The sequence below is a fragment of the Crocuta crocuta genome, unplaced genomic scaffold (assembly GCF_008692635.1).
Source record: "Crocuta crocuta isolate KB4526 unplaced genomic scaffold, BGI_CrCroc_1.0 scaffold367, whole genome shotgun sequence".
NCBI classification, from domain to species: Eukaryota; Metazoa; Chordata; class Mammalia; order Carnivora; family Hyaenidae; genus Crocuta; species Crocuta crocuta.
In genome coordinates, this window is record NW_027527936.1 from 5,134,444 (window position 1) to 5,160,739 (window position 26,296).

General features: G+C 38.2%; 1 protein-coding gene across 1 annotated transcript in view; it reads right to left on the reverse strand.

Moving 5' to 3' along the window:
• TESK2 (testis associated actin remodelling kinase 2) overlaps positions 1-26,296 on the reverse strand; it is a 145,562-nt gene that overhangs the window by 57,085 nt on the left and 62,181 nt on the right. Inside the window, exon 3 of the mRNA XM_077752093.1 lies at positions 7,962-8,083. Within this exon, the coding sequence (XP_077608219.1) occupies positions 7,962-8,083 (122 nt within the window). The remainder of the gene's footprint in view (positions 1-7,961; positions 8,084-26,296) is intronic.

Here is a 26,296-nt window from a genome sequence, read left to right on the forward strand (position 1 = left end):
TAAAATTTCCTTTGAGGGCTATATTGAGACCCTTGCACCTAGTTACTCACTAGAATTAAAGGATAATTCTGTAATTTATAATTCTGATAAAATCAGAAAGATCCATTTTAACCCAGCATTATTTGGGGGTGGGGGAAGAGTACTAGTGTGTGCACACATGGGAGGGGCAGAAAGAGAGGGAGAGAAAGAATCCCAAGCAGGCTCTGTGCTGTTGGGAAGAAGCCCAACTAGGGGCTTGATCCCACAAACTGTGAGATCACGACCTGAGTTGAAATCATGAGTCAGAGGCTGAACTCACTGAGCCACCCACATGTCTCTAATCCAGCTTTTTAAAGTGTTTCCGATTTATTATGGAGCACACACATACACACACACACAGACACGTACACAACACACATGCATGTGCATACATACTTGAAATAAAGTATTCTTTAAACCTGATCATTTACAAATTATTCAACATTAATCCAATGTGGATTTTTTTAATTAAAATAATTTTTTATTTTAGATAGAGAGTGAACAGAGGTGAGGGAGTGGGAGAGAGAGAATTTCAAGCAGGATCCATGCTCAGTGCAGAGCCCGATGCGGGGCTCAATCCTGGTCGTACCAGGTATGACCCTGGTACCATGACCGCAGCCAAAATGAAGAATCAGATGTTCAACCAATTAAGCCACTCAGGCACCTCTCAATGTGGATTTCTAACCACTGATCTGGTCCATTCCTTGCTTTAACGAAGGAAAAGAACAAAGCCCAGAGGTCAAATAACTTGTCCAAGAGAATACGATTAGGAAATCATGGAGTTGTGTTAAGTGCATATGACAAACAGTGGAAGATAAGGCTAGAGAAAAATAGATCAGACCTTAACTGTCTAAAGGGTTTTCAACTCAATTTTGAAATAAAAGGTTTATAAGAAATAAGTTATACAATTAGAGCTGTATATCAGGAATAGAGAAAAGGGCGGGGAAAGATAGGGAAAACAATTCACTCCAGGCAAAATTCAAGAGGACTGAAATGACAAATGCTTAAAGGAAAGAACAGATGCAAAAGTATTTGAAGATCTAGAATCAAGAGCATATTAGCTTCTGATTAGAAGCAAGGGATAAAAGCAGTAAGTAAAGATGACGTGGGATTTTCAGAATGGGTAACTGGAAAGATAGCTATCTTAATAACCAAGAGAAATATCCTACCATATCCTCACAGCATTAGCTGATTCTAGTCTGTTTCCTATATGTAAAGTTTACTTCCCAAGGAGACTGGGAGACAATAGTGCTCTGCTTCCCTGTATTAACCATGACATTGCCTAGCAAAGCACTGGACTGAATAGTTCCAAGAAAATATTTGGTGAATTGAAAGCATATTCTCCATTTTAACAAAATGGCAAACACATTGCTACAAATGGCTTTGAAGAGGAGCTAAAACAATTCTGAACAAAAATTAGTAGACAGAAAAATAAATTCAGAATGTGGTCTAAAAAAAGGATGCATCAGAATATAAATAAGGCATCTAAAAGAAAAACTAAATTTCTTGTGGCATGAAGAATAACAAAGAGGTATGAGAACAAATTTTGATACAGGTCCTCAGAAAGACCATTGGGGAGTGAAAGTGAGCAGGACATGGAATTGGGTTACAGATCTTGAGCATAAGACTTCCTGGCATAAACAACCTTATTCACAAGAGGCCCAAACAATCAGTCCATGCAGTCAACAAAGTACTTTATTGTTCCTTGTTCTGATAACTTAGAGCAACTGATGATAAAAGAGCCAATCTTAACTGTTAGCCATCTATTAAATATATATACATATATGTATATGTACAAACAAAATATACACACCTATTGCCTCTATGATTTACCAGGCATTCTTTTCCTTCCAAGAAGAAATCTTAGGAGGGAGAAAGACAAAAGGAAAAAGAGGAAATAGGGAGGCTAGGGTCAAGATAAAGAGAAATAAAACTGCAAAAGTTCAGCTCACTCACTCCTGCTGGGCACAAAAGAGCTGTGCCAGCGCAGGACCAAGGCATACCCAGAGGATTAGATGCCTACTATCTGGCAGGTCATGCAGATAGCGTCTTTTTCAAGTAGACTTTCCAAATCACTAATGAAGTAATTTCTGACCTCTTCTTTGATTTCAAGCAGGAGACCCTTTCTTCAAAATTTGTATACATAAGTATAACATAAAATAGATAAAAAAGTGAAGCTGCTCTGGCTGGATGAAACAGAGGAAGGAACCAAAAGCCTCCTCTGCTCAGCAGTCTCCCCCGGGTCAGCCTCTAAGGAGGCAGGTCTGTGAAAAACCTAAGGTTCTGAGAGATGAGATTTTTCCAAATCTAAATCTAATAATCTCAACTTGAGGGAAAATCTTGGTTCATACTTCTGCCTCAGTTTCTGCATCTATAAAGGGGAGCTTGTTAAGTGTCACAGCTTGAAAACAGACTAAAAGCCTTATTAACGAATAGTTGCAAAATATTTAAATTAGGGGCACCTAGGTAGCTCAGTTGGTTAAGCACCAACTTTGTCTCAGGTCATGATCTCACGTTTCATGAATTCTAGCCCCGCATTGGGCTCTGTGCTGCCAGCTCAGAGCCTGGAGCCTGCTTCAGATTCTGTCTCGTCTCTCCCTTACCCTCTCCCACACAGGCTCTCCCCCTCTATCAAAAAAATAATAATAATAATAAACATTAAGAAATGTAAATTATAAAAACAAAGTAGTAATACTAAATTTCTAAGACAACTAGAAAAACATTCAAGAAATAAAAATTCTAACTATTTTGAGAATGATACATGGTTATGCTTAGTTTGATATTTAAGGTAGCCTAAGGAAGTATAATAGATGTTTCTACTGCTATAGTTAGCACTCCTCCTAATAACAAAAGCCAAGAAGACCCTGCTTCCTCTAGGCCACTGGTAGGAAAATTTATTTTGTTGTATTCAAAATATACAATAAAAGACACAAATCAAAGACATAAACAATCAGAAGCTTCTTTTAAAAAGTAATTTACAGGGGTGCCTGGGTGGCTCAGTTGGTTAAGCATCTGACTTCAGCTCAGGTCATGATCTCATGGTCCCTGGGTTCAAGCCCTGTGTCAGGCAGGCTCTGTGCTGACAGCTCAGAGCCTAGAGCCTACTTTGGATTCTGTATCTCCCTGTCTCTCTATCCCTCCCCCACTCATGCTCTGTCTCTCCCTCTCTCAAAAATAAACATTAAAAAAATTTTTTTTTAATAATCTACTTCTAGGGGCATCTGAGTGGCTCAGTCAGATAAGCATTGGACTCTTGATTTCAACTCAGCTCATGAGATGGAGTCCCACATCAGGCTCTGCACGGACAGCCTGCTTAGGATCCTCTCTTCCTCTCTCTCTTCCCCTCCCCCACTGTCTCTCTCTCTTCCCCTCCCCCTCTATCTCTCTCTCTTTCAAAACAAATAAATAAAACTTAAAAAATAAATAAATAAAAAGTAATCTATTTCCAGGTTTTTAATGACAATATATTTGAGACAGATGGCTTATACAGAACAAAGAGTCATCATCAAGAGTGCAAACTCACCATGGTTAACAATAATTACAATAATTTTTGTGTATTTTATATTTCCTGTGGATTATAACAGATGCACAGGCTTTCATGCACAGTGCATTTTATCTGTTTTATCTCATTTGCTGGCCTAATGCCAAGATCAAGAAGGAGTTAACATTATCTTTTATATATTAGAAAACTTAGCTGAGAGCAAAGAATATTATTACTTGTTGAAACTTAAAAGGGAGGGGTGTGTCATTCCTGCACAAAGAAACCAAAATGAGATGGGCTAAATCAGAAAGTAGATCAAGGGGATATCTAAATAGGAATAGTATCATTGGTCTCATCACACATTTCTAGGCTGGAACATATATATTAAGCAAAACAAGAGTAAAGATCTAGGTGGATTCTAAGACACCTGGGTGACTCAGTGGGTTAAGCATCCGACTTCGGCTCAGGTCATGATCTCACAGTTTGTGAGTTCGAGCCCGTGTTGGGCTCTGTACTGACAGCTCAGAGCCTGGAGCCTCCTTCAGATTCTGTCGCCCTCTCTCTCTGACCCTCCCCTACTCACGCTGTTTCTCTCTCTCTCTCAGAAATAAATAAAACATTAAAAAAAATTTTTTTAAAGGGAAACACAGATAAAGAACATTCCCATCACTGCAGAAAGTTCTATTCAAAAGCACTACTCTAGTAAAAAACCTTTGAATGTATTAAAACCAGCAGCACTCAACAAATGTTTGGTAAATGAATGAAGGATAAAAGACAGGCTTAATGGGCCATTAAAAAAAAAAAAAACTTAGGGGCTCATAGGTGGCTCAGTGAGGTAAGCATCTGACTTCGAACCCTGCCTGGGGTGAGCTGGAGCCCCGCTTCACTCCCGAATTTTCTCTCCTCTCTGTCTCTGTCTCCCCCCCACCACCCCGCCCCTCATGGGATTCTCTCTCACACTACCCTGTGATTATTCATACTCTCTCTCTCTCTCAAAAAAAAACAAAAACAAAAACAAAACTAGCCAGAGAAAAAGAAACTAAGAATAATAGCTAACATTTACTGGGCACTTAACACAAGCCAGATACTATTCTAGGTGCTTTATATGCACTAATTTAATTAACCCTCAATAACAACTCCATGATGTATTTACTCATTACTATCATTTTGTAGATGGGAAAACTAAGACTTGGACAGGTTAAGTAACTTTCCCAAGATCCAGGATTTGAATCCAGGTAGCTTGATCTAGAATCCAGAACATTCATTTTTAATCATTATACTTTACTATATTTCTATTATTTTATAACTGTATTTTAAATTTTTGCTGTGATAGAATAAAATTTATTTAATGTCATTCTTCCATGCATTCACCGGTCAAGTTCACAGTAAAGAAAATAAGAAACGTAGTGAAATAAAAGACTGGCAGAAAATATGCCAAATGTTAATAATAGTTTGATCCCTACACACCGAGATAAAGAGCAAGTTTTATTTTCTTGTTTTGCTGACCCTGTTTTCCAAATGTTCCACAGTGATAATGTATCACTTCTATAAAAATAAAATAACAAAAATATTATTTTCTTTTTAATGTTTAATTTTGAGAGAGAGAGAGAGAAAGCATGTGCAAAATGGAAGAGGGGCAGAGACAGGGAGACAGAAGATCCAAAGCTGGCTCTGTGCTAACAGCTGAGAGCCCAATACAGGGCGTTCAAACTCATGAGCTGTGAGATCATGACCTGAGCCAAAGTCAAATGCTTAACCAACTGAGCCACCCAGCTGCCCCTAAAAGTATTTTTAAGCAAGATGAAAATATGATCACCTTAAAATCATGACTTATCCAATCTCACTGTCAAACATTATATAGGCCCCGTAACTGATCTCTTGGTCATGAAGTCTCCCTAACACTAAACCATTCTGCATTTGCCATCAGTTACCTTCTGCCATGTCAGTCCCTGCTCAGAATCTATTACAGAGTATAAAACATTCTGGTTTTGGCTTGATGCAAGCCATTCCTGATTACTTTTATCACATTTCCACCTTTATCTACCAATAGTATGCTATCAAATCATCAATTCTTCTATGAGAAGAATGGTAGAAAGAGCCCAAGCCTCAGAGTCACAGACCTTGGTCAACATATCATCTCTTACCCTCAGTTCCTTCAATGGTGATTAGTTGTGAAGATTAAATCTTCAAATAGGTAAAGTATCCAGGATACAAGCCTTCAATAAATGGTGGCTTTCTTACTACTGTTATTAGCCAAATGGGTTTTTATTTACTAACTCCTCTAAAAGCTTTGCACTTTTGCCTCTGTGCTTTATTACTGCTTTGCTTCTATTTTCTGAGTTCCTTCCTGATCTTCTAAAAATCCTTTTAAAATTCCAGTTCCAGTCCCAGTCAACCTCCTCCAAAAAAGCTTCCCTCACTCTGGCAAGCTAATATGATCTCTCACTCCTTTGAACTTCTATAACATGTAGAGTTTATTCTACCCAAGTGGTAGGGTCCTAGATGATTTTATTAGTTCTCTTTTCACGTATTTAAGCCCTACATTCCCAGCTAGAGTCAAACTCTTTCCTACTAGCAGACATTCCTTTTTTTTTTTTAATGTTTTTTTATTTATTTCTAGCAGAGAGAGAGAGAGAGACAGCGTGAGCAGGGGAGGGTCAGAGAGAGAGGGAGTCACAGACTGAAACAGGCTCCAGGCTCTGAGCTGGCAGTCAGCACAGAGCCCGATGCGGGGCTCGAACCCATGAACCGCGAGATCATGACCTAAGCGAAAGTCGGACGCTTAACCGACTAAGCCACCCAGGCGCCCCCATCAGACATTCCATTTTGTATATGTCTTTATACTTTTCTGGTGTCTGACAAGTCACTAGACTTATACTAAATGCTAAAAAAAAAATATGTTAATCTGATTTGTGCATTGGGAAGAAAGTCATCATAATAAAAATACTGGCTGAACATTTTTGTAGGAGACTAGGAAGCAAACAATTATATATAAAGGTAGAAAGTTTAAAGTAAACAGTATAATCTAATTCTATAATATACTACCACCAACCAAACTAGTAAATCATACTTAAGCTATATGATTCTTTTCCAGTCCAATGTAAAATATTAGCAATAAATGACCCTAAGTAAATAGCACTTTTAACTTTTTAAAGTGTCTTACACATAAACTCTACTTAAATATATATTGACTCAAATTGTTTTACTTGATTTCATTTGGAAATATACTCACCTCATTAAAAAAAATCAAGATAATTTGAGTGAGAAAGGTTCAGTTACTGATTACTAGAAAGTGAGGGTTATATAACCTTATTTTATATGACATGAATTCTCCTCTAAAAAAATGAACTATTGGGGTGTCTGGGTGGCTCAGTCGGTTAAGCAACTGACTCTTGAATTCCACTCAGGTCACGATCTCACAGTTTGTGGGATCGTGCCCTGTGCCAGACTCTATGCCGGAGGTGGAGCCTATTTGGGATTCTCTCTCCCTCTCTCTCTGTTCCTCCCTCACCTGTACTCTCTGTCCCTCTCTCAAAACAAAAAGTTTAAAAAAAAATTTTCAAAGGTAAACTATGTCTTCTCCAGTGCTAAAAGTTAAGGGTAGATAGCCTTGGGGCACTCTTATTTTCACTCACTGATTTAATTATGATATCTCATAAAGCAATTAAGAAAATTAAATAACCACATAAAGACTATCTCTTTGATAAATTACTAATTTAGTGGGGCACCTGGGTAGCTTAGTCGGTTAAGCGTTTGACTTTTCATTTCAGCTCAGGTTATGGTCTCATGGTTTGTGGGATTGAGCTCCGTGTCAGCCTCTGAGCTGATAGCATAGAGCTTGCTTGGGATTCCCTATCTCCCTCTCTCTCTCTCTGCCCCTCTCCTGCTTGCACTCTCTCTCAAAATAAATAAATAAACTTAAAAAATCTTTAATTACTAATTTAGCAACAGGAAACAACTGTTCTAATGAGCTGCTGCTAAGAATAAAGCAATTTGAAAGACAGAAGGAAGTTGCTTTTATAGAAAATTAATTCTCAGGGTGCCTGGGTGGCTCAGTCAGTTAAGCGTCCAACTTCGGCTCAGGTCATGATCTCACGGTTCGTGGGTCCAAGCCCTGCGTCAGGCTCTGTGCTGACAGCTCAGAGCCTGGAGCCTGCTTCAGTTTCTGTCTGTCTGTCTGTCTGCCTCTCTCTATTCCCCTCCCCCACTTGTGGTCTGTCTCTGACTCTCAAAAATAAATAAATGTAAAAAATATTTTTTTAATCAAAAAAAAAAAAGAAAAGGAAAATTAATTCTCAATTGGCAGAAAAAGACCTATAGCACAGCTAAACCCCAGCAAGATAGATTCAGTACAAAATTCTGAATCCCTCTTTTTAGCTGTTAATGCGCATTATATTCTAACAAGTCTCCAATAATGTTCCAGCTTTCTCATGGATCCTCAGAAGAAAGGAAAAGCCATTACCTAAGGATGTTGGGATGGGAGAGTCTATTCATGAGCTGAACTTCTTTCAGCATGTTTGCCCGGTTACTGCTCAATGTGTTCATCTTAAGAGCCATCACCTGGCCAGAAGCTCGGTGGCGCACCTAGAAAATAAAATAGAACAAGAAAAGAGGTTCAAGGACAGCACTTAAATATGAGGTCAGGGGCGCCTGGGTGGCTTAGTCGGTTAAGCGTCCGACTTTCGCTTAGGTCATGATCTCGCGGTTCGTGGGTTCGAGCCCTGCATCGGGCTCTGTGCTGACTGCCAGCTCAGAGCCTGGAGCCTGTTTCAGCCTGTGACTCCCTCTCTCTCTGCCCCTCCCCTGCTCACGCTGTCTCTCTCTCTCTCTCTCTCTCTCTCTCTCTCTCTCCTAGAAATAAATTTAAAAAATATATATATATAAAAAAAAAAATATGAGGTCAAAGTCCCCACATGTAAACATGCCAAGATGTTTCAGTGCCAATTTAGATAAAATAGATCTATTTCGGGATGTTTTCCTGTAAAGTGATCACATTATGGTCTCACTTTCATTAATGAAGGTGAATTTATTCCATCAAAGACCAAAATTGTTTCACATTAAACTGGTCAGGAAAACACTGTTAATAACACCCCAAGAAATGGCATCCGTTTTTAATACCTTAGAAAAAAAAAGGAGGAAATTTATTAGGCTGGTTTCTTATGCCAATATTGCTGAGTCTTGGGACACTAAGACGAAAAAGTCCCCTTTGTGGAATTTTAAGTATGCACAGAAAAGATATATGCATAAGCTTTATATAACACTTAAGGAACTATAAAACTATCTTTAAAGGACACTAAAGCCACATCCTCAAAATCTCCCCCAAGCATGTATGTGTTACACATATATGTAAATATTTATTATTTATTTATGAAAAAAGAATTGCATGTTAAATATAGAAAGAAGTCAATGGACCTTTTAGGGATAATACAGTGAGCCAACCCAAAGTTCCTTATAATCATTTAAATATACTCAAATCAGATAAAAAAAAAAAAAAAAAAAGGGGCCCCTGGGNTCTACTTCTAAAACATTCATCCTCTACAGAATTCAATATATTTTATGTGTAAAAATATTGTTTTATAATTTCAATGCACACTCCACAGGTTCCAATAACTGTAATACTTTACTTGTAAGAAAATTAACTATGTTTTTACCCTCTAAATTTCTCAGTAGTAGCAAAAGGAGACTACCAGATAAAATATTTTGTCTTACCTTGCCAAAGGAAGCTCAATTATTTGCTGAAATGTGTTTTTCCTACCGAGAAATTATAAATGAGACAGTAGAAAAATTACTAAGTACCAAGGACCTCATTACTTTCTGGTTTAAAAAAAATTTTCAGATCTGGCACAACAAGGATTTGTTGTCATCATCCTACAGACTTTGAGTATTCTTTTAGTATGTTATAATTAAAAAAAATTTTTTTTAACATTTATTACTGAGAAAGAGAGATAGAGCATGAGCAGGGAGGGAGACACAGTATCGGAAGCAGACTCCAGGCTGTGAACTGTCAGCACAGAGCCTGACACAGGGCTCAAACCCACAGACCGGAACGTGAGATCATGACCTGAGCTGAAGTCGGACACTTACCCAATGGAGCCACCTACACGCCCCAGTATGTTATAACTGACCAAGTGGAAGTTTTGGGAGAAAATATGACAACCTACTTAACTCTTCAATCTCCAGAAATTCCTTGAAATGACAGCAGCCCCTATTAATGACAGCATACCTATTAATACCTATTAATATAGGACAGATGTGATATTTTATCTTAGAGTTCAAAGAAACAATGTTTCAGACTAGCCAGACACAAGGGGAAGGAGAAAGCAAAACACTCAGAGCCACAGGAACCCTGGTTAGAAAAACTGAGGCAGGTGGGGTGCCTGCCTTCGGCTCAGGTCATGGTCTCGCAGTTCATGAGTTTGAGCCCTGCGTCAGTCTCTGTGCTGGCATTGGGCTCTATGCTGACAGCTCAGAGCCTGGAGCCTGTTTCAGATTCTGTGTCTCCCTCTCCCTCTGCCCTTCCCCTGCTCATGCTCTGTCTCTCAAAAATAAATACTCTTTAAAAAAAAAAAAGAAAGAAAGAAAAACGGAGGGAGAAAGAAAAAACTGGCTGTCTCTCCCCTCTTCTAGATCACTTATTGAGATTTGGAACCCAGCTCTCTTCCTAGTGCATCAATGATTCTGTTGTCATGTACCTCGTGATTGAAGAAAGAGAAGTGGCTTTCCTTTTCAGATCCTGCATGGATAAGTTAAAAGAGACGTTTATATACAAAGAACACACTGACAGTATTTTTCCAACTCTATTTACAGAAGACATCTGTGTTTTAATAAGGGCTCTCCATTCTGAAAGTTACTCCTCTTTTTTCATCATCTGAAAACTATCACTCAGAGATTTTTTTAAATGTCAGCTTTTAAGAAAGTTTGATATTAAAAAACAATGTGATATTCAGGGATGAACGATCTGTATTTCAAACTAATCAGGAAAAACTCTACTTCCTAAGAAAACCAAAACGGGAGCCATCACCATCCCAGACATTAGCCTCTACTACAAAGCTGTAATCATAAAGACAGTATGGTATTGGCACAAAAACAGACACATAGACCAATGGAATAGAAATGAGAACTCAGAATTGGACCCAAAAGTATACAGCCAACTAATCTTTGACAAAGCAGGAAAGATTATCCAATGGAAAAAAGACAGCCTCTTTAACAGATGGTGTTGGGAGAACTGGTCAGCAACATGCAGAAGAATGAAACTAGATCGTTTTCTCACACCATACACAAAAATAAACTCAAAATGGATAAAAGACCTGAATGTGAGACAGGAAACCATCAAAACCCTAGAGGAGAAAGCAGGAAACAAACTTCTTGACCTCAACCATAGCAATTTCTTACTTGACACATCCCCAAAGGTAAGGGAATCAAGAGCAAAAATGAACTATTAAGACCTCATCAAGATTAAATCTGCATGGCAAAGGAAACAATCCATGAAACTAATAGACAACCGATGGAATGGGAAAAATGACATATCAGATAAAGGGCTAGTATCCAAAATCTATAAGGAACTCATCAAACTCCACACCCGAAAAACAAACAATCCAGTGAAGAAATGGGCAGAAGATATGAACAGACACTTCTCCAAAGAGGACATCCAGATGGCCAACAGACACATGAAACAATGCTCAGCATCCCTCCTCATCAGGGAAATACAGATCAAAACCACACTGAGATACCACCTCACGCCAGTCAGAGTGGCTAAAATGAGCAAATAGAGAATTCTAGATGCTAAAGAGGATGTGGAGAAACGGGCACCCTCCTACACTATTGGTGGGAATGTAAACTGGTACAGACCCTCTGGAAAAACAGTTCTATTAACAATAGAACTCCTCTAGGACCCAGCAATAGCACTGCTAGGAATTTACCCAAGGGATACAGGAGTGCTGATGCATAGGGCCACATGTACACCAATGTTCACAGCAGCACTCTCAACAATAGCCAAAACATGGAAAGAGCCTAAGTGTCCATCAACAGATGAATGGATCAAGAAGATGTGGTTTATCTATACCATGGAATACTACATGGCAATGAGAAAGAATGAAATCTGGCCATGTGTAGCAACATGGATGGATCTTGAGGTTGTTATGCTGAGCGAAATAAGTCAGGCAAAGAAGGACAGCTACCATATGTTTGCACATATAGGAGGATTAGGAGGAACTTAATGGAGGACCGTGGGAGAGAAGAAGGGAGGAAATGGGGGTGGGGTGGGGAGGGAGGAAAACCATGAGAGACTCTTGAATGTTGAGAACAAACTGGGGGCTAAGGGGTATGGGGGAAGGGAAAGGGGGTTGATGGGCATGGAGGAGGGCACTGGTGGGGATGAGCACTGGGTGTTGCATGGAAACCAACTTGACAATAAACTATTAAAGTAAAAACCCTACTTCCTTAAACAAGTAGACAAGATGATGAACATGTCCATAACTCATTGCAGTCTATCTTTCATCTGCATAAAATACTTTCTTCTAGCACCTCAAATTCTACTTACCTTTCAAGACCATATTCAAATGTCCCCTCCTCCCTGAAGTCTTCCTTGACTCTCTGGGAACCATTTATTTGTGGTTTCCATCTTTATACTACCTCAGAACAATACTCATAACACCAGTATACCACTCATCACATGGTTCTATATATAAATATCTCCCCACCAGAGTATAAAGCATCTTGATACCAGGATCTATACTGTATCCATCTTTGTCTTGCAGTGCCTGGAAGGCCTGGCACATCATAAGGGCACAGTGAAAACAATGGAAAGAACAGTTAAGCGAAACTTCTAATATACTTTATATTATCTAAGGGTCAGTGAATCATTTATTCAGGTGATTTACTTGGGCAGAAGTGAGCCAGGAGTAATTTTCTTTTGGGGGTCCAGGGGTTGGGAGGAAGATTCAAATGGAAAAGAAGTATAAAACTTGGTCAAAATTTTCTGGGGGCGCCTGGGTGGTTCAGTCGGTTGAGTGTCCGACTTCAGCTCAGGTCATGATCTCACGGTTCCTGGGTTTGAGCCCCGGGTCGGGCTCTGTGCTGACGGCTAGCTCAGAGCCTGGAGCCTACTTCGGATTCTGTGTCTCCCTCTCTCTCTGACCCTCCCCTCTTCACGCTGTCTCTGTCTCTCTCTCTCTGTCTCTTTCTCTCTCTCTCTCGGAAATAAATAAAACATTTAAAAAAATTTTTTTTTAATTTTCTGGAGCTTACCATCTAGAAAGGGACAAACAATAGGCTATATTATATGGCTAGTCAGAGAAGAAAGAGAATAAAGAATAAAACACAGTACATGAAATATTTATATAAATGTTGAAATGTTAATAGAATGAGCACTTAGGCAAAAATTTCATGGAACTTCAGTGAAACTTCAAAGGATTAATAGATATTGATAGATTTTTTAAAATATAGACTAAAGGTGATAAGGGAAGAAAAAAGTACCATTTAAATACAGAGGTCCACAAAAGATGGTGTACCTGCCTAAATGTAGGAGGATCTTCATTCCAAGTTTCCAAAACTACAAAAATTAACTACCTTTCCAATATACTTAGATTTTCAGAGTAAAAAGAAGATCCCTTTTTGCTTAAGTTTGTCTTCTACACACAGATCATGGATACTCTTAATAAGAAGACTCCCAAGAGTGACATCTTTATTTATTTTTGAGAATAAACATTAAAATGGTAGCTTCTAGGGGAAAGAGAAAGGGGAAGGATAGGTGAAATAGGTAAAGGGGATTAAGAGGTACAAAATTACAGTTACAAAATAAATACATCAAAGTGATGAAAATCGGGGCGCCTGGGTGGCTTAGTCGGTTAAGCGTCCGACTTTCGCTTAGGTCATGATCTCACGGTTCGTGGGTTTGAGCCCCGCGTTGGGCTCTCTGCTGACAGCTCAGAGCCTGGAGCCTGTTTCAGAGTCTGTGTCTCCCTCTCTCTCTGACCCTCCCCTGCTCACAGTCTCTCTCTCTCTCCTAGAAATAAATAAAAAATATTAAAAAAAAAAAAAAGTGATGAAAAGCATAGTACAGGGAATATAGTAAATGCTACTATAATAACTTCATATGGTGACAGATGGTAACTATACTTATGTGGTGAGCATAATGTATATAATTGCTAACATATTTCTATCAAAAATTTAAAAATAAAAATATTAATATAAAGCTTAAGACCTCAAAAAATTAAAAATAAAATTGCCACATGATCCAGCAATTCTACTTCTGGGTATATACCAAAAGAATTGAGAGGGTTTCAAAAAAAATTTGTACACCCATGTTCATGGCAGCATTATGCACAACAGCCAAAAGGTATATGCAACCCAGGTGCTCACTGACAGAGAAACAGATAAACAAAATATAGTATATATACAATGGAATATTATTATTCAGCCTTAAAAAGGAAGGAAATTCTGTTTGGTGGGGCCAAGAGGATGATCCCAACCGCGAGCCAGAAAGGGCAGCTGAAAGCTTCACTTGAGCTCCGTGGAAAAAGGAAGGAAATTCTGACACATGCTATAATATGGATGAAACTTGAAGTGATAACTTGAAATAACCCAGTCACAAAAAGATAAATACCATATGTTTCCACTTACATGAGGTACTTAGGGTAGTTAAATTTATACAAACATAATGTAGAATCATGGTTGCCAGAGGTTAGGGGAAGGGGAGGGATTTGGAGTTGTATACTGGGTATAGAGTTTCAGTTCTGCAAGATGAAGAGTTCTAGAGATTGGTAGCACAACCACATGAACTGAATTGTACATTTAAATATGATTAAAATGGTAAATCTTAGGTGCATTTGACCACAATTATAAATAAATGAAGGAAGGGAAGGAAGAAAAGGAAGAAAAGAGAGAGAGGGAGAAAGAGAACAGAAGAGAAAATTAGTACTTCTCCTTGACTTTTAAATTCATCTGAAGCTACCACAGGATCTTCAAATCTACTTTCTAAAGACGAGCATAACAGAGTGGTGAAGGGCTCCAGCTCTGGAAATCAGCAGACTGAATCCAAGGTTTTAATACTTAAAAGATTAGAATGACTCTTGTGAAGACTTGTGTTGTAAAATGAAGAGAACAATAGTCTCTATCTCATAGCACTATTCTGGAGGATAAAACAGTGTTATGTTATATAAATGAGATAATGGATGCAAACTAATACAGAGTTTGGCACATAATGAACATTTGATAAATAGGTATTATGTTTAATAAAAATAATAAACAATATCCTCATAAGAATTTAGCATATCAGATGAATTTGACATAACACAGAAAATGCAATTATAATTTTAAGTGAAAACAGTAGTATATATAATTGCTGTATAATGCCCCCAAGGTTACTTATATTCTACAAAGGGGAAAATAGGTCTTTACAATCTTGAGATCTGCTGGCTAGCACTTTAACCAAGGGGTTGGTCAGGGTTGGTCACATTTAACATAACCAAAGTGAAACACCTGGCATTATTAACTTTCTGATGTGATGTAATATACTTGCTGAAATGTTTAAGTCAAATCTAATCATAAGAAAACTATTAGACACATCCAGAATATCTAAAAGACAACTGGACAGTACTCTCCAAACAAACAAAATGTGTGGAATATTCTAGATTAAATAAGATTAACAGACATAACCCTTGAAATGAAATGTATGAAACCCTGATTTGATTCTGGGTCTAAAAAAGCTATAAAAATCCTTTTGTTTGGGTGCTTGGATGGCTTAGTTGGTAGAGCATGTGACTCCTGATCTCAGGGTCATGAGGTCAAGTGCCATGTTGGGCACAGAGCTTACTTAATTAAAAAGAAAAAAGAAAAAACACCCACCTTTTGTTGGCAAATAGGAAAACTTTTAATAGGGACTATATATGAAATTATTTTTCTGAATTAAGGTTAATTATCTAAGTTATAAATAATGATACTATGGCCTTGTAGGAGAATGTATTCCTAGAAGATATAGACTAAAATATTTACATTAAAGCGTGAGGATATCTGCAATTTGCTTTCAAGTGTTGTAAAAAAAAAAAACAACAACAACAACAAACCACGATGGGGCACCTGGCTGGCTCAGTCGGTACAGCATGTAACTCTTGATCTCAGGGTTGTTAAATTTGAACCCCATGTTGGGTGTAGAGAGGACTTTAAAAAATAAAATAAAATCTTAAAACAATACAGATAGATAAACCAATATAGCAAAATATTAGCTGGCAAATCCAGGTGAAGGGATTACAGGTGTTTTATACTATTCTTTCAATTTTCTATAGATTTTTAAAGCTTCCAAAAGTTGGAAGAAACAAGTAAAAATTTTATCTTATTTTCTCCCATAAATTTAGCGTTAAGAAATAAAGAACAGTTTTTTAATCGCAGAAAAAAAAATCCTGCATATGATATGCCCAAGCCTATGTTAAAACAAAACATGGAAGTAAGTTTATCAAATGTTAATTGGGGCGCCTGGGTGGCTCAGTCAGTTAAGTGTCCGACTTCGGCACATGTCACGATATCACGGTTCGTGGGTTCAAGCTCCGCACTGGGTTCTGTGTTGGCAGCTCAGAGCCTGGAGCCTGTTTCAGATTGTGTGTCTCCCTCTCTCTCTGTCCCTCCCCCATTCATGCTCTGTCTCTGTCTCAAAAATAAATAAAAAACTATTTAAAAAAAATAAAAATAAAAGAACAGTAAGTCCTTTTAAAAAATGTTAATTGTGATTGTCACTGGTGGTAGAATATCAATGATTTATTTTTTTTTTCATTTTCTAATTCTTCCACAGTGTATTTGACTAACTTTTCTAATAGAAAATATAGCTTTTCAACTTCAATTTGTATTAGTTTTTTACCTAAATAAGTAATACATGCATATATTTTCTTTGTAACACATTAAAACAATATAAATAAAAATAAGTCCCTTTGACTATCAGATCCATTAATCGCAACCTTCTGTGTTCATTCCAGGAAGTAATTTTTGTCTCTAGCTTGATGAGTACCCCTCCAGGCCTTTAAAAAATGCAGTGACAACACTCCCTCAATACATACACAGACACAGAGATTAGGAAACTGATAGAGCATGGCATCTAACCTCAGAGAAAATTAAAGTTTTATAGAACAGAAGCTTCTATTCATGCTCCGAAGTCCAAGTACGCTGCAGGTTCTAAGGATGTTTCAGTAATATACCAAAACAAACAAAAATACAGATACAATCAAATAACAATACTAAGTCACCAGAAAAGTCTGTGTACATAGAGTTTCTCTATCAGCATGGTAGTATTCTAATGATTATCTCCCATCATCCAACAGTTCTTCTGGATAAAGTATGAACAATGGGAAAATTAAAGGAAGAGGCCAACCAGAAGAAAGAGAACTATATAAAGGGTGACCAGAAAAATTGAGAACTGCCACTTAGAATGAATGATCACAGACACCAAGAAAACTTTCAGTGGCATTAGGCATGCAACTATCAAGAATAGAGCTTCTTCCCTTGATTAAAGACTCAGACTCTAAAACTATTACCAGAGTTGAAGATAACTTCAAGATCTGCAAACAAGAGCTACATGCCACAAACTAAAGTCTAGTCACGTGTGTACATGCAGCCTGGAAGTGACCAATAACCTTTCATTAGTCTTTTCAGGTACATTCAAATAGTAACAAATATTGTCATTTTCTATATGCAAGGCACTATGCTGGATGTTGAGAAGCCTGCAGATCAATACTAGGCATCAGCTTGTCAGGTCTTCCAGTAACCCATGCCCCCAAATCACAAAGTTACCTTGTTGCTCTCCAGCTTAAAATTCTTCTATGGCTCACTGATACTTAGGGAATAAAGTCCAAACTCCTTAGCAAAACTAAATTCATCTACTGCTCCCTGTCTATCCCTGCTCCCACACTTCCCCTTAGCTTTACCTATTATATATTTGTATTTGTAATTCTTACCAAATGCATCACACTCTCTCATACTTCCTTGTCTTGAGACATGCTATTCTCCTTGACTTGATGCAATCCTCATCCCCCAAGCCCCATACCAATCTCCCTACTAAATTCCTTTCAATTATTCAAGATATAGGAAATACCACCTTCCCTGAGGAAAATCTCTTTTTTCAAGAAAAGCTGGATGCTCCATTTGTGTTTTCTTAGCACTCTATCCTTAATTATCTTTATTACAGTATTTGCATCATGTATGTTGGTAGTCTACCTACCTTCTATATGCCTGAGAGGTTTGGGTTCAAGATGGCAACAGAGGAAGATCCTGAACTCATCTCATTCTATGGACACATAGAATCCATAACTACATGGGTGCCTGGGTGGCTCAGTTGGTTAGGCTTCCGACTTGGGCTCAGGTCATGATCTCACAGTTCGCGGGTTTGAGCCCCACAATGGGATCTGTGCTGACAACCCAGAGCCTAGAGCCAGCTTCAGATTCTGTATCTCTGTCTCTCTCTGCGCCACCCACCCCAAATATAAACAAACATTAAAAATTTTTAAAAAGGATCTAAAACTATATATGAATAATTTCCCATATGCGTCAAGGCAAGAACTTCCCCTATTCAGCTGAAAGAGTAGTTCAGCTTTCTTCCACACCCCACATACACACCTTCTGACATGCAGGACTTATTTTTATATGGACAATCTAGATTTTTGTCAAAAATCATACAAAGGTAAGCAGGAAAGAGAAACATGACAATAATTATATAACTATGAACAGTCATTAGTAGATTGTTCACTACAGACTCTCAAATAGAAAAAAAATTACAGGTTACAAATACAATCCTATGTCCATTAGCTATTATTGTAGCCCATTTTTATTCCATTCAAATAAGCATATTAACACACAAATGAGAGTGACAGTTAATATAGGGATACCTCTAATTCAACTCTAATTTATATTTTTAAAATTAAATTATTTTCATGTTTAATAACAAGTCACATGCCATACACAAGTCACACATTAGCAGTGTGGTATACAACCAAGCTAAGAACCCCTTCTCTGGCATAGAGAATGGCTTTACTTTAGCATTTAGTAATTGCTCAAAAAATGTTTGCTCAATTTAAATAGTTAACCTAAGTCAGGAAGCTTAATTTCTAGAGCAAAAGAGAAATATAAACCTCTGACCAGTTCAGAGAAGTAGTAAAGAGAGAATTAAATAATAACAAGGACAAGAACATAAGAACTGTCACAAAGCAATTAATCATTATGTTAACTATTAAAGGAATGGCTCAGGACTTCCAGTCAAGAAGTTACAGTGAGTATACAGTAAGCTGGTACAACCACGTAAGCATTAGGCATATGCAGAGTTGAAAGCAGTGATTTTCAACAGAAGCTATAACAAGTCACTTAGGAGGCATTTTTAAAGTTTTTAGGTTAAGGTTTTTGGTGATAACAATGACTTGGGGCAAGGAGTATTGCTGGCCAGAGATGCTAGACATCCTGCAAGGTGTAGAACAGTACTGAACAAGGAACCATTGTTATATGTGCTGTACGAAATTCAAATATCTTACTAAACATTCATGAAAATGAAGAACATATTTATTATTACCTAAGCTTGGATTCCAACACCATCTTACAAAAAAAAAGTTATCTTGCATGGTTTTAATATATACTAAATTTTCTAGAAACACAACTATATTATGAATTGGGGAAAAATCACTTTTTTGTTATGTTCAGAACATCATGAAGAATTGATCAACATTTCATAAAATCAGACCACCAACAGCAATGCTTCTGGTATTTGAATCCTAATATACCTGTATTGTATTATACAATCTGTATCAGAATCCATTTGTAGTTTTTATATTCACAATGATTTATTTATAGCCTTTATTTTAAAATATCATCTATGCTAGGGACCCTGGTGACTCAGTAGGTTAAGCATCTGACTCTTAGATTTCAGCTCAGGTCATGATCTCCTGGTCTTGAGCTAAAGCCCCATGTTGGACTCCGCGCTGTTAGTGTCTGACTCTTGATCTTGGCTTAGGTCATAATCTCACAGTTCCAAGTTTGGTCCCACATGGGGCTCAGCACTGACGGTGCAGAGCTTGCTTGGGATTCTGTCTCTCCTTCTTTCTGCCTCTCCTCCCCAAGTGCTCTCTCTCTCTCTCTCTCTCTCTCTCAATATAAATAAACTTAAAATAAAATAAAATATCAACTATAGTGACACCTGGGTGGCTCAGTCATTTGAGCACCTGACTCTAGGCTTAGGTCATGATCCCAAGGTTAGGAGATCGAATCCCACAGGGGTCTCTGTGCTGAGCATGGTAAGAATCTCTCTCCTTCTACCCCTCTCCCCTTTGTGCTCTCTCTCTAAAAATTAAAAAAAAAAATTAACCATAAATTAAAAGCTATTTTTGCTTTGCCCACAAATAAAGTTATCAGTGTTCCTACTCTGCCAACTTTCCCCACAATGAAACATTCAAGATTAAATGAATATTTTACAAAGAAACACTGATAAAGTTGGCAAAGATACATCATACCTCGTTCTTTTCTCTCCTTCATCAATTTGTAATTTGTCTTGGCAAGCTATCTCTACTTCATTTGAGGTCACTGCCCTCTTTCCCTTATCACATAGAAATAAGTCTAGTCTGTTAGATATCCACTGGCATCTCTGCTCTTTAATTTTTCTTCTTGCATGGAATGACTTCTGTCTTCTCTTAAAAATAAAACTAATCATTTTTGGGGTGCCTGGGTCAAGCATCCGACTTCACTTCAGGTCCTGCTGTCAAGCTTCATGGGTTTGAGCCCCACGTCAGGCTCTGTGCTGACAGCCCAGGGCCTAGAGCCTGCTTCACAGATTGTTTCCCTCTTTCTCTGCCCCTCCCCCACGCAACACTCTGTTTGTTTCTCTCTCTCTCTCTCTCTCTCTCTCAGAAATAAACATTAAAGGGGAGCCTGGGTGGCTTAGTCGGTTAAGCGTCTGACTTTCGCTTAGGTCATGATCTCGCAGTTTGTGGGTTCGAGCCCCGCATCGGGGTCTGTGCTGACTGCCAGCTCAGAGCCTGGAGCCTGTTTCAGAGTCTGTGACTCCCTCTCTTTCTGACACTCCCCTGCTCACGCTATCTCTCTCTCTCTCTCCTAGAAATAAATAAAACATAAAAAAGAAATAAATAAACATTAAAAAAATATACTAATCATTTGTAAGAGGGTAAAAGCATCGGACTACTTCATTAAGTTTCTACAGTAGTCAGGCCCCAAATTTTGCATACTGGTATTATTAATGTCTCCTATTTTACAGCTATGGAAACTGGGCACAGAGTGATTAAAAGGACTTTCTCAAGATCCTACATGTAGTAAACGACAGAGTCAGACTTTGAACCCAGATAATGTAAACAGTAGGCCTGAAATACTTGAGAATAACTAATCTAAAAAAAGCACTGCATGCACCCTATAAAACTGCCAAGAAAAAAAAATCATGGCCTTGTATGTATCTAACAACACAGACTTGTAATATATGAAACAAAAACTGACAAAATACAAGGCAAGTTTAACAAATCCACAATCTTCATAGGATTATCTAACACAGCTCTCAAAAACTGAAAGTTCTAGAAGATAAATGAGTACGGATATAGTACTTTTTTTTTAAAGTTTATTTATTTTGAGAGCGAGCAGGAGCACACACGCATGAGCAGAGGAAGGGACAGAGAGAGAGAGAGAGAGAGAGAAGAGAAAGAGAGAGAATTTCAAGGAGGCTCAGCACTGTCAGTGCTGAGCCCAACGCAAGGCTCAAACCCACAAACCGTGAGTTCTTGACCTGAACTGAAATCAAGAGTTGGATAGTTAAGCAACTGAGCCACCCAGGAGCCTGTTATGGTACATTTTAATGATAAAACTGATATGCTTGATTCAATCATGTGCCAATAAAGGTAGGCTTTATTAATCTTTTTTTCTTCAAGTCCATATGAAAAACTTGACCAAAATGCATGGATACTACATTATAAAAGAATTCTCAAAAAATTTCAAAAAATGTAGTTCCAAAACTACATTTCCGGACCACTATGAAATAAAATTAGAAGTCAGCAATAAAAAATAATTAAAAACAAGCACAGCAGACAATGTTTACTCAACATTTATTTTCTCCTTTTTCTTGACTCAACAGGACCTCAAAGTTGGCAATGTGCTTGGATAATTAAAACATTCAGGGTGCTGGAGCGGGTCAGTTAAGCATCCAACTCTTGATTTTGGCTCAGGTCACGATCACACAGTTTATGAGTTCAAGCCCTCCATGGGGCTTTGTACTCACATTATAGAGCCCACTTGGGATTCTCTCTGTCTCCCTCTCTCTCTGCCCCTCCCCTGTGTTCTCTCTCTCTCCCTTCCCACCCCCAAATAAACAAATACACTTAAAATTGTTTTTAATTCAATCTGGTAGTCTTCCTTGTAGCTAGAGTAGCCAGGTGACGTAGTACTAAGTAAGTAAGTGGGAATTGCTAAGTAGAGATTCTAGAAATGCTTCCCTGATGAAATTGCCGTTTATCCTTTTTATAGCCTGGAGCAAAGATGTAGTGCTTATATCAAGGACAGCTATCTTGTAACCAAAAGGCCAAAAGCTACACACTAAAAACTAAGGAAGCTAGAAGCTTGGTTTGTTGAGGACTTCCTTAAGCAGCTGCACAACACAGGCATTTCTCAAGATTTCTTGAGAAAAATTTGAATAAGCCACTGTGTTCAGGTTTCTGTAACACACTGCCAAAAACAATCCTAACTGATTTGCAAAACAGATTAAAAATAAATGGGTTAGAGTTCAACTAAAAATGCCATATTAAAGTATGATAATAAAGATAATAGCAAAAATTATTGAAATAGAACATAAAGAAACAATTGAGAGGTTCAACAAACCAAAAGCTGACGGGAATTGAAAAAACTTATAAACATATCTTCAGTGACTCTGGATCAAGAAAAAATCTTTTAGGGGCACCTGGGTAGCTCAGTTAGTTGAGCATCTGACTTCAGCTCAGGTCCTGATCTCACGGTTTCTGAGTCTGAGCCCTGCATCGGGCCCTGTGCTGACAACTTAAAGCCTGGAGCCTGCTTCAGATTCAGTGTCTCCTTCTTTCTCTGACCTTCCCCCTACTCATGCTCTGTCTCTCTCTTTCTCAAAAATAAATAAATATTTTAAAAATTTTTTTAAAAAGAAAAGAAAAAATATTTTATTGTTTGGCCCCTGCCTATCCCTCTAGATTCATCAGAGTTTTGCCATTCCTTTACATGCACCCACCAGACTTAAACCAAATCAAATTTCTCACCATTCCTAGAATATTCCTCTGTGCCTCCACACATGCTTTTCCTACTCCTTGAAATGCCCTTTCCCTTACTTGTCCACCAGACAAGCTCTATTTTCTCCTTCAGGAAAACTAAAGGGTGACCTCCTCTAAGAAGCCTTCTCTGAGCACTTCACACAACACTTATATTGGTGCCCAGTATTATATTCCTTAGCACCCCATGCATACTTTCATACACTTAGCAAATATGTATTGAGCAATTTCCGGCTCTTGCTAAAGCTCTATTTTAGCAAATACTGTGTTTTAAATATATTTCCTGTCTTCCACCCTAAGCAAAGAGTTCTTTTAGGGCACAATTTTATTCCTCTATCCCCAACAACTAGCTCAATGTCCTACACCTAATGAGCATTAACTAAATATCTGCTGAGTAAATAAATGAATAAGAGAAAATAATTACAACATTTATCACATGCTGGAACAGAACTAGGAGCAGAGTGCTATGAGATCACAAAAGGAAAGTAACCAACTCTCTCACTCTCATTGATGGAAAATAATACACTCTAGAATCACCTTTTTGTATTATCTTTAACATGACTTCAAATATATCCTATCATTTACAGAAATACTTAAATGAGCCGAGTGAATGCAAGTTGTACAATACAACTTGTGTGCTTCTAGCTTTTGTTTTCCCAGCTGATACATCAATTGAAGTGAAGGGTCTTGGCAGGTATTTCTGCACCGCAATATGAACACAGTAAAATCTGCTACCTGATAAATTATCACTTGTCACCTAGTGCTGAGCTCGGCCCACTGAGACATCTACAATAATCTTGACTAATTAGCCCAACTCCCCACACCAGCTCTAGAGGATGTATTAAATATACTGAATATGGCCAAAAGCTATAATCATATACTGCTGTGTGTGAACCTTAAGTACACATGTGATACACAATGCCTCCTTTAAAACACATCATTTCAGGGCACCTGGGTGGCTCAGTCGGTTAAGCGTCCGACTTCAGCTCAGGTCACGATCTCACAATTCGTGGGTTCGAGCCCCGTGTCAGGCTCTGTGCTAACAGCTAGCTCAGAGCCTAGAGGCTGTTTTGGATTCTGTGTCTCCCTCTCTCTCTGACCCTCCCCCGCTCACGCTCTCTCTTTCTCTCTCTCAGAAATAAATAAAAACATTAAAATAAATAAATAAATAAATAAATAAATAAAACACATCATTTCTCCTCCACCCCAGTCAAACACTGAACCTCCCCAGGAGAGCTCCCGCTCTGAAACCCCCAGTAACTAAAAGAGGTTGCAAAAACAGATAAATGCAACAAGGAAAACAATAGGAAATTTAGCAAGAAGTAGTTTTGACAGACAATAAGAACATGCAAAAAAGACCATTATCAAGGTGCAAAGCCCTAAGTTGCACTGGACTGCTACCACCCTCTTTCTCCACACTTTTCAATCCTAAACTCCTTTTAAAAGGGTGGTGGAAGGTGGGGAAGGAAGTTTGTTTTCCTCTTTATACTCTTTTGTAAATGTCTGTAATATGGTGTTAGCTTCTTGGAATTTATGTTTGGTAGATCTGGCAGCTTATGTGATCTTTATGAACCTATCTCTAACTGCTACTTGTCTCTTTTCCTTCTTCACACCCTCCCCATATATAGATACTTAAGGTTCAAGCCTTGCTGCTCTAGTGTCTCTATCCACTCTTTTCCTTGACTGTTTCTAACACTGAAAACATTTTCTGATGGTTAAAAATGCACTCAATTCCTAAATATATATATATATATATATATATATTTTAAAGTGCTCAATTCCTATATAACACTGCTTTCATGCCAGAATACAATGAAGAGTTTTCTCTACATTTGTTCTTCCTTAATCTCATTCTTGATACTGAAGGTTACCTTAATTCTCTGACTATATGGGGCAATTTAATTCTGAAATGGCTGGTCTGACACAAGGGGACGAACATGGACAAACACACATCCACACACACACATCCACACACATCTTGCTCTCTGACATTTTGCAGTTGGAGGCAGATTCAGATCACACCCAGAACTCATTACTTTGTTCCTCCAAACAGCATTGGTATAAACTGACATTGCAATCCAAGCAACAACTCTAAAAACTGGTACTTCAGAAATGGTTAATGGGTTTTCTCAACCTTCACACTCAGGTAGAACATGCACTACCTCACATCATCCTCACTGTCTAGTTCTTAGTCATCTTACAAAAGCTGCCTTATACACCTTCAAGACTACAGAATTTAAACTCTTCTCTGACACAGTGACTACTAAAACATGCAGTCATTACATATTGTAAGAAAAGGATCACATGTAGTATTGATGAAAACACTTTTTATAGTGAGGTCTCAGAGAGGCAGATGGAAAAGCACAAATAGCCAGCTGAGTGTCTGACTCTTGATTTTGGCTAAAGTCATGATACCAGTTTGTGGAATTGAGCCCTGCATTAACTTAAGATTCTCTCCCTCTCTCTCTCTTCCTCTGCCCTTCTTCCCCACTCATGTTCTCTCTCTCTCTCTCTCTAAAATAAAAAGAAAAGCATAAACACAGCTATAAAATAAAATATAGACAATATGAGAAAAATCCTTGGGTTTTTATAGATTCAGGTTGTGAAAATGATCACATTTAAAAGAGAAATGATTCACTGTCTTGCAGATTTCACAGGCTGTAGTTCGAGAAACAAAAAAACTATAGGCAGTTGGGGCACTAAGACTCCTGCAGCAACACCAGCATTTTGAGATCGGATATCTTACTTCTCAGACAAAGCAGATAAAACTATCAGAGAACACAAAAACTTTATCTTCCCAAGCACAAAAATAAAACATCGTAGAACAAAATAACATTCACATACTAAAATGCTTCCCTTACTGTCTTTATACCACAACTGTTACTACTGCTACAGATTTAGAGTTTGCATGACAACTCCATATGCACTAAATAATAAATGTATAACCATGAATGTGAATAAATTAATTTTTCAGTACCCAAGCAGATGGCAGATATCTGGCTCTTTTCGTTTGTAAGTTTATTATTTCTTATAGCTTGGCATTTCCACAGCATTTGGTGCTGTCAATTTGGGGAAAATATAAAGGAGGAGAAAGTAGGAACTTTGTCTTTTTTTTTTTTTTTTTTTTGAGAGAGAGCACAAGTGAGTGAGGAGCAGAGAGAGAGAGAGAGAAGCGGGGCTCACAGCTCATGTTTTACCCAAAGTGGGGCTCATGTTCATCAGAAGCAGGGCTTGTGCTCACTCAAAGCAGGGCTCCTGCTCACCCAAAGTAGGATTTGAACTCACAAACTGTGAGATCATGACCTGAGCTGAAGTCAGATTCTTAACAACTGAGCCACCTGGGCACCCAAGCCTCTATCTTATATAACTTGTTGTATACTTGCCACACAAACTGAATCAGGTTGAACTCTATAAGAAAGCACATATAGGGTCACCTGGGTGGCTCAGTCGGTTAAGCGTCCGACTTCAGCTCAGGTCATGATCTCACGGTTTGTGAGTTCGAGCCCCGCATCGGGCTCTGTGCTGACTGCTCAGAGCCTGGAGACTGCTT